The 9592-nt window shown below is 34.8% G+C and overlaps 1 protein-coding gene across 5 annotated transcripts; it reads left to right on the forward strand.

The window, feature by feature from the left end:
- The first annotated feature begins 47 nt into the window (after positions 1 to 47).
- Positions 48 to 4970, forward strand: LOC113764430 (ADP-ribosylation factor-like protein 2). Of its 5 annotated transcripts, none has more exons than XM_027308321.1 (8): positions 48 to 216; positions 588 to 678; positions 1336 to 1502; positions 2430 to 2556; positions 2656 to 2766; positions 3276 to 3438; positions 4221 to 4301; positions 4577 to 4970. In XM_027308321.1, exons 4-8 carry the CDS (start codon positions 2492 to 2494, stop codon positions 4712 to 4714), a joined length of 558 nt encoding a protein of 185 aa, XP_027164122.1. In that variant the 5' UTR covers positions 48 to 216; positions 588 to 678; positions 1336 to 1502; positions 2430 to 2491; the 3' UTR covers positions 4715 to 4970. The 5 variants fall into 5 exon arrangements, with proteins under 5 accessions (XP_027164122.1, XP_027164124.1, XP_027164123.1 ...); XM_027308323.1 differs by having other exon boundaries at positions 2482 to 2556; XM_027308324.1 differs by lacking the exon at positions 48 to 216 and adding an exon at positions 251 to 411.
- Positions 4971 to 9592: the final 4622 nt, after the last annotated feature.

The raw sequence follows: 9592 nt of genomic DNA on the forward strand, positions 1-9592 counted from the left end.
ATACACAAAAGTACAAAACCCCTAAATCTAATTATCCTCCATTCGGCCATTCCCATTTCCCCCTCAGTTCCTCCATTTCCTCCTTCGCAGAATCGCAGCCAGCCAGCCACCGCCGTCGCCTCCCATAGTCCCATTCCCCTCAATTCTAATCAGTAATCAGTCTCAATCACTCGAAATCTCTAAATTCATTTTTCCCCTCCTTTCAAACTTCAACTGGTACTAAATGAAATCCATGCTCTCTCCCTTTTTTTTTCCCCTCTCCTGCTAATTTGCTTGCATTTACGTTCTTAGATGACTGAAATTTTGGTTCACTTCAATTTTATGGTCCACTTCAATCTCGTAGTTGAAAGAGGATGAAACTTTTTGTGTGTGCTTGTAATCTGTTTGTGAAAATGCGTGAATGAAATGGAGGTATCAGTTAAGGCTTTATTCAGATTAAAAATCTATATCTTGTTTCACATTTATCGTAAAACATGAAAGATACGGTATTACTGTACCTCCATTTTCCTTTTTAGGAATTATGGCCTATGAATGTGTTAGCAGACGTTTTGGAGCATCTTGATAAGAATAGTGTTTTCTTTATGCAGGGGTTTTCTTAAGCTGATTGATGGACTAAAGTCTTAAAACTTTTGGGCTATTAGAGAGTTTTCTATGATTGCTTTATTAGTAATCTCAGAGGTAAGTTCTTGATGTGTTTGCAAAATGAGAATCTGTAATGTCTACCCAAAACTGCAATGCTCTGTGCCTCTTCAGTTTGCTCATCCTTTGTTGGTTCAGTTAATTCCCCTCATTATTTTCATAGGTGATATTTTCTTTTTTTGATTTTTCACATCTTAGTTCTTCATTTACGGCTAAGCTGAAGATTATGAATTGTAGAAGGTTATCCATTTCTCGCGGGGACCACGGGGGAAACGGGGCGGGGGCGGGGGCGGGGGACCGGGGGAGTTATTTGACAACGGGGCGGGGGAAGGATCCCCCTCCCCACCCCTGCCCCATTGCCATCCCTAGGTACAAGCAGTTCTAATATCTAAAGTTTAGACAAAAATAAATACAATCTCAAATGATCAATTTCTAAGCACATTTAGTCTTATTAATTAATATTTGTCAATTGGTACTGGAATTTGATTATTCGCCAGCAATTAATTTTCTTAAAAAAAAAGTTTATTAATTCCAAATTAACTCACACATGGCAGAGGCTTGATTGGGAAGCCATTTTTCATCAAAATATTTTTACGTTTTTCGTAAATAAATTTTTAATTATTTTTTTATCTCACATATATTAAATTATTACAATATATTTTCTAAAAAACTTCAAAAAAATTGCAATGCATACAGGTGTATCTGAATTTATTTTATGTCACTACCCATCGGCCAACCTGGCCTCCCCTGCCGCGATAACCTTCTCCTTGCTTGAGGAAGCATCAATCGCCCTTCGCCTTCTCCGCCACCCGCTTTCTGTACTTTTACGGGGTCTTGACGAGACAAGATTGGCCTAAAGATTGGTACGGAGATTAGTTTCTTATTGTTTTTGGCGTATATTTCTTGCATTGTCTTTGATTAATTTTGGGAAAACAGAGAAGTCTTTTAGTTTCGCCCAGAGTTGAAATGGGTTTGTTTGGGCATTCAGCTGCATTTATGATTTGTGCGTAGTAGATGTTTGATGATATGCCAAAAAGAAATGTAAAATTATCTATTCGAGAGCTCAATAGTAGAAGTGAAAAAAAAATTGCGTTGGGGTTTTATCCTGGTTTTGCAGCAACTTTGATTATGTGCAGTCACCTTATGTATTTTTCATTTTTATGAATCCCAATTAGCTTCTCAAAACATGTAGTAGAGCATTGTGATTTGCCTATTTGCTTTCTTTGTTGTTCTGTTCGGAGTTGTATAGTTTACTTAACTGTGTTTATTCTCATTTGTACCCTAACTTATTCCCATCTGTACTCTGCTAGAGCAAACTAGCTGCCTGACTTGGTTTGAATTGATCTATTCCCACCCTTTTGGTGCATCTTTATTTGGGTTCATGTCGTGTACTTCTTGTTGTTTCCATCATAAGAAGAATATTGTTGCATTTGAGATCTTAAGTTTACCACAAAATTGAGTTAAAAGCGGATGCTAACATGTAACTTTTACCGGGTAATAACAAAATATCAAAATTTGGGAACCAGATCAGATAATTATTGACCTTAAGAACCTTCAATACTTAAACTATGCATTTATTAAAATGTATCTGAATGGATTTGAAATAAAAAGGTTTAGTACTAACAAGAAGGCACACCCTAGTAGATCCATCATATCACGTCTTCAAGCACTATTAAACATTTTTCCTTGAATTCAAATGTTTAATCCTAATTGCAGAAGGTAGCAATGAGAACACCATTTTTCGATTTTACGTTTTAATTGCTAGAGTACCTTGTTAACTTATTCTCCAGGATTGAATCAAATTCCACTGAAAAACCTGATCTGTCTTCCATTGTTGAGAAGCTAGCAGCTAATGGGGCTTCTGAGCATAATTCGGAAGATCAAGCGTAAAGAAAAGGAAATGCGGATTCTTATGGTGTATGTATCGAGAGCCCAGTTGCCCCTTTCCTTTGTTTTGTCATTTTCAAGTTCAGTCTTTAGATCTAACCTTCAGCTTTGATTTTATTCTTGAGACAGGGGCCTGGATAACTCTGGTAAGACGACAATTGTGATGAAAATTAATGGGGAAGACACCAGTGTTATTAGTCCCACGCTTGGCTTCAACATCAAGACTATTATCTATGAAAAGTATTCTTCTCGCTTCTCCAAATTTTTGCTACTTTTTTGAAGTTTCGGCTTGTTCATATCTATTTTTAATATTTCTGGAGAAAAAGAAAAAAAAAAGAAAGGATATTTGAGACATCTTTAAGAAGGGGATTTTTTTTTTTAATGGCTTGACTGTAGTCTCACTTGCAGAGCTTCTTTTTCATTATAATATCTGGATGGGCTTTCTGGGGTTTTCATTCTGAAGAGGCAATCTAGCAATCACATGGGTGACCATGTTCTAGGTGCAGAAGTTGGGGCTTCAGTTTGTCTCTGTTAAAGATAAAATGAGCTTGTTCTGTCATTATATTGCTTGAGAACTTTAGTGGATCTTATATGAAATTGGTGTGGATCGTGAAGAAGGAATTTTTGTGGATATAGTTGAAAATAGAACATTGAGTCCTATCAGTTGTATTAACTCTAATTAAATTTGATTTCTCTGTTGGTTGTGGTTTTGAAGGATGAGCTGCTAGATTAAACTGTGTAATTGGCAGGTATACTCTGAATATTTGGGATGTTGGGGGACAGAAAACAATTAGATCTTACTGGAGGAACTATTTCGAGCAGACTGATGGATTGGTTTGGGTTGTGGACAGTTCAGATCTTAGAAGGCTAGATGACTGCAAATATGAATTGCATAATCTTTTGAAAGAAGAGGTATATCTTATGTTCGTAATTGTTTTGCTCAGTTTGAGACCTGTTTTCCTATTTAAAAGAAGAAACTTGTGGTCTTTAGTTAGGCTATGGATTACATTTTCATTTTGCTAAATTTTGACAGTGATTAATTTCCTACCATAGCTTTAACTGATCACCCTGACATCCACAATTACAATTTATTCACTTTCAATTTTGCTATTTGTGGCATACTGCTCCATTTCATATGGTCGACTTGGTAATCTCATGGACATCATAACACGCATCATTGTTATGTGGGGAAGGATATAATAATGTTTCCCCCTTCAGCATAAAAATCTTCAGACTAGTGATATCCCATGCTGAGGTATTGTACTTGGAACTTGGCAAATTGACATGGTCATGACTAGAAAGAATGAAAGATCAAAAATATCTGTATACCTTATCCAGTTGTTTGAAGTAGAAGACACAAAGTGCCATTCCATGGTGACCTCATAGCCTTCAAGTCCTAGTTTCCTAATCTTAACAGTTTCTCTATTTTTGGTATATGGGGATAAAAATTTGATTAGCTCATTTCTTACTCACCCGGTATAAATTGGGAAAGTCAAGTTTGTCCCTTTGCCTGTCTATACCTATTAAAATCCCGGGCAAATAATGTTGTCTAATGTCACTGGTCCATAAAACTGCCTCAGTTTCCTGGATTGAAAAGCTGTACACTTACTTTCCAAAAAATGTTTAGATTGTTTTTGAAATTGTTGGATTTGTAACACTCTCTCTCTCTCTGCTTTTTTTATGTGAAATGACAGAGGCTATCAGGAGCATCATTGTTGATTTTTGCAAACAAGCAGGATATACAAGGTTCTCTCTCTCCGGATGAAATAGCTAAAGTAAGCCTGAAGGCCATCAAATCAGGCTCCTTTTTGCTAGAATAATCTTCTTATTTTTTCTTCTATTTTTGTTCCTTCTCCTATAATTGAAAGAGAATGGAGGCCTAAGGATTATACATGCAGGATGGCAGTCTATATCTGGATTTGCTTCATATTCCTGATTCATATGAGAGCAGTGTTTCTGGAGTGGATATATATTCCTGAATCATATGAATAAAACTGTACAATGTTGAGACCAAATCCTTTACTCATCTTCTTCTTGTTTTATTGATTAGGTACTCAACTTAGAAGCTATGGATAAAAGTCGACATTGGAGAATTGTGGGATGTAGTGCATACACTGGAGAGGGGTTACTTGATGGATTTGATTGGTTGGTCCAAGATATTGCCTCTCGCATCTATATGCTTGATTAGGCTGCACTGTCTTGGATAACATCATTGGCACAAGATCTTGTTGTTTAGTTTTTACTGACCAGTGTAAACCTCTAGATGTCTTAATTGTGCACTTTCATCTGCCTTGGGATTAAGAGACTATGGAAAGCTTTAGCCAGACAAATGTTCATAGAAATTTGTATTTGGAAAAACAGAGGATATTCTCTAGTGTCTTACTACAGTATTTGAATCTTAAGTGCATTGTTTTGTTACAGCGGGGTGTATTTTAGGTGGTACATTTCCTCCATTTTTTTCGGGGCTATCCAAACCCCCCCCAACCCCCGGCCCCCCACCAAATCGGTTTCTTGTGCTTTGGATGGCTGATGGGCATGATACAGATCCTCAGCCTGGTATCTGGTGGAAGTCCTGACTAGTTCAGGCATTGGTCAACAATGTCTAGGGATTTGTTTTACATCAATAACATTCAACAATCTAATTAAGCAAGCTCAATTTCTGCTTAAGTTATGCTGAGACGCTAATTGATTTAGGACAAGTTAGTGAACCCAAACCCTGGTGATTGCGGTTTAGTAAAAATACATTAACAAAGATATTAAAATCTTCACTGGAAGGTTTTTGATGTATGGCAAAAATTTACATTTTCTCAAAACTTCAAGATCGTTCTCTTCAGTTCCTCACTAAAATGTCAGCTGGGCACAGAATTGACGCTGAGACAGCGGTCCCCCACTTTTTGGTACCCAACCACTCCAGCAGGCCTCAAAATGTTGGCAACTTTGTTGAGGTCCAATCAACTTTAAGCCCGGTAATTCTTGCTCTTATAGTGCATAGTGCACTGTTTTTCTTTCTTTCTTAAAGTTTTTGAGTCTTTGTTATGTGGGTTGATCAGCACTTTGTTCCAGCTCTAGATTTGTAAAAGGGATTCAGAAAACTAATCATGCTTTCTTCCTTATTTCAGGATACCAGATTTGTTTACAAGCATTTTGGTACATTGTACTTTGTGATTGATTTTGATAATTCTGAAAATGTGCTCGCTATGCTTGACTTGATTCAAGGTACATCCCTTAACCATTTAAGCATCAAAGCATGTCTTTTATAACTATAGGTTGCACCATTACGCAGATAAGTTTCCTTCTATTGGAGTTAGATAAAGTAACAAATAAATGCATCATGTAGAATATGACTTTTTTCTGATCATAGATTATGTATTCGTTCAGAAAGTTGAGATGCATTAGAGCAAAACACTTCATTTTAGGAATTGTTGAAATGGAAAGACAAAACCTTAACACTAACATATGAAACATCTGATTTTCTGGCAAGTTAATGGAATTACTGCTACTGCCAATCCATAAATGAAGAGCATTTGATGGACTTACTGTTTTGTCTGCTTTTACAGCTGAGTATTGCTTGTATTTTGTTATCACCGTCAATGAATTTTGGATCATTCACCTTTGATAACATCTTGATGTGTTCAATTGTGTGGATGCGAATGTGGATCTTGCATATCATTTATCCACCTTAGCATAGTTGCGTAACATTCATTTGGTTGATGGAATCCGCCAGGTAAAGATTGAGGAATTCTTTGTATTCAACTTCTGAACTCTCTTTCAATTTTTGTAAGTCATTGGACAAATGCTTCAGAAATGTGTGCGAATTGAATATATTATTCAATTGTAACAAAGTTTTATTACTGCTCTTCCTTTCTATATTCTTTTTCATAGTTAGGGATTACAAACTCTCTGCACTAGATTGAAATTCCAGCACCTCTAGTGGTTAGAACTCCTTTTTCAAGTTATACAACCTTCATGAACCTACATTGTCAATCACTCAATAACATTTTATTTGGATTTTTATATATTCCAAGTGGCAAAATTTCAGATTTACTCTGCCGTTGACACCTCCAATGATTCTCAACTTAAGCCATCATGAATCTACTACCTTCTCAATTATAGATAGGTATATACCTAGATACTATAGTTGCCCTTTGTTCGCGTGCATCTTTTTCTGCTTGCCCTTTTATTTCAATATCTGCCATTCATAAATTTTGCTCTGAGCTTCAAGTACATACTTCAGAAATAAGTCGCTACCAATAAAAAAAATTTAGGGATGAAATTGGTCATTTTCCGTATGGATATAGATAATTTTTTTATACATTGTCAATGTCAATGTGTATATATATATATATATATATATTACACTAATTCTCTTTTGTACTAGTCATAGAGATGTAGACACTTATTGTTTGGGAATATTAAAAGTTAAACAATCTACTTTTTGAGAATTAAGCAGATGTTGACATTAGTGTATTGATATTGATAGTTATTTAGATCTTTCAAACTTTACTATTCAAATTCAAAATTTGAATTTTATGATAGATTTTATCAACAAAAACACAAAGGCATAAGAGAGAGGAACGAGTAAAACTTATGCTTTGACTATTTGAACCTGAAAAATATTTTTATTGATAAAACATTATAATTTCATTAAACATACACAGATATCAAAGAACAGATTTAAAAAATAAATGCTATACATTTAAAGAGCAGAAGAATAGTTAAAAATTGCAGTATAAAGCCCCAAATTTAAAAATGAGCTAAAGTAATTGTACCTCCACGGACATCTGTGCACGCTTCCAATCGTCGAATCTATTGATTAACTGTTTTAAATCTAGATATTATGATGATATCTACCGAATAGTTCCAAAAAAATTCCAGATCTGATAATCAAAATTTGAAAAAACTCGGATCTAATAAAAGAAAATTGAAAAAAAAACTATCAAAAACTTTCACTGGAAATTCATAGGAAAGAATAAAAATCTCACTAAAAAGTAGGAATGGCAAAGGGGTGGGGGCAGGGGACCCGCTGCCCACTAATTCCCCCCTCCCCCGTCCTGCCCCACTTCCCCCGTGGAACTAATAAAATTTGTCATATAATTTCATTATAGTCAAATTTTTACAAGCAATCAATTATTAAAATATCAACACATCATTGAGTCATTAGCCATTGTAATTTTACAATTGAAACCCATAAAATCAATCAAAAAAAAACTATTTGAATACAATCCAACATAATGAAACAAATGCAACTAAAGTAGTCAAGTTTTCACTTTTGAGGCAAATACAATCACTAAATCATTATTGTATTTTTTTTGAGAAAAAAGTGTTATTGTGTTAAGTGTAATTAGGAATATAGGATAAATGTATTAGTAAATTTAGTATAACTAATTAATAATCTCTATTAGTAGACATGTATAATTATTCATATAATTGATAGTATCAATTATATTACATATGCTAATATATATTATATAACACTTATAACTAATAATATTATTATTATAATTTTGTAACAAATTAAATTAAATATAATATATATATATATATATGTGTGTGTGTGTATAATTTTTTTAATGGGTGACGGGGTGGGGGTATACTCCCCCGCCCCCTACCTCTGTGACGACCTTACCTCCCCTTAGGGCGTACCCTAAAGTTTAACAAACAGCTTGCCTAATTCTCATCAGAACTCATTCAAAATCTTCCAATCAATAGCATTAACTCCAAAATAAACATAAAACACTACAATTAAACATTACAAACCATCCAACATTCCAAATCATCCATACTTATGTGTCCAACTAAATGGATCAAAATATAAGTTATTCAATCAATTCATTAAATACAAATAGGATTGCAATTTACTTAAATCAAAGATTTCAAATCTCAAATTCACTATTTCTTGGTTCCACGTTTTCAACCCCTGTTAAGGAAAACAAATTAAAATTGCGAGTTTACGTCTAGTGAGGTTCTAAGAAAACAAGTATTTTAAACACACATTCAGTAATATAACAGGAATAACAAACCAATTAATAATAGGATAATTTGTGAAACAATTCTTAACAAATAGCACAATCAATATCAAAAGATATGACTGATACAGACTCTAGGGGTGGCTCCCATCCGTTTTCAGATGTAGCACTTAGCTCCATTAAGTAATTCATTTCACGACTTCCTACAATCATTTCACATTCCACCAATCTCCTTCTTATATCCTCCAAAACAGTATATAATCCCCTTCAATCATGAATCACTTCCCCAATTCAACAGTATCCAACATTCTCCTCCTTCCAGTGTTTGGTGATCACCTCGGTGGGTAATAATTGAGTATACCAATAAACTGTATCCAAGAACTATCGATCTATTTGACCAAGCCCGTTGCTGGCTCGAATAGGCTGACCATCGATGGGGTTCAGACCTAATAACGGTCATGCATAGTTACAGTATTACTTGGTTAATTATCAACCTTCAAACTCAACTAAGCGTGTGCAATAAAGTACATCCCCGACTTAGAAGGCGAGGAACAATTGAGGTATACTTTACAATGATTCACTAACGATATTTCCAAAATTCACTTAGGTCGAGTGCAATAAAATATGCGCTCGTCTTTCAGTAAAATAGTAGCAATTATTAAACGCCACTCTAAACAATTCAAACATCAATAATCCAACAAGTGTTAGTCAATTAAACACATAACATTTATCGTTCATCGTGTTTTCAATCATTACAAACAAATACAGAACACTCACGAAATCGAGTGAAAAGTCATGCCTCGACTTCCAGGTTTCCTTTTACCTCACCATCGACTCCTGGAACATGCCCAAACTATAATTACTAGACCTTTCGACACTACTAACTTTCTTTCCAAAATTACTAAATTATCATAGTCAAATCAAGTGCAATAATACATGAAAATCTAGTTTAAAAGGGTTATCAAACATGTGAGCAAAAAGGTATAAAGGTTTGTAACCAAATTCTTGGAAATAAGATTGGAAACCTTACCCTCACTCTCGGCTTCTTTTAACAGAATTTTCTCACCAAGATTGCATCAAATTTTTCTCCAAAAATAGTA

This window comes from Coffea eugenioides, chromosome 3, assembly GCF_003713205.1.
Source record: "Coffea eugenioides isolate CCC68of chromosome 3, Ceug_1.0, whole genome shotgun sequence".
Classification (NCBI taxonomy): Eukaryota; Viridiplantae; Streptophyta; class Magnoliopsida; order Gentianales; family Rubiaceae; genus Coffea; species Coffea eugenioides.

Excerpts from the sequence above, each read along its gene's own strand:
- LOC113764430 (XM_027308321.1), top strand. The coding sequence starts at position 2,492 with ATGGGGCTTCTGAGCATAATTCGGAAGATCAAGCGTAAAGAAAAGGAA. Across the intron at positions 2,557-2,655 it reads GAAATGCGGATTCTTATGGT|GGGCCTGGATAACTCTGGTA; the intron begins GTATGTATCGAG and ends TTCTTGAGACAG. Across the intron at positions 3,439-4,220 it reads ATAATCTTTTGAAAGAAGAG|AGGCTATCAGGAGCATCATT; the intron begins GTATATCTTATG and ends GTGAAATGACAG.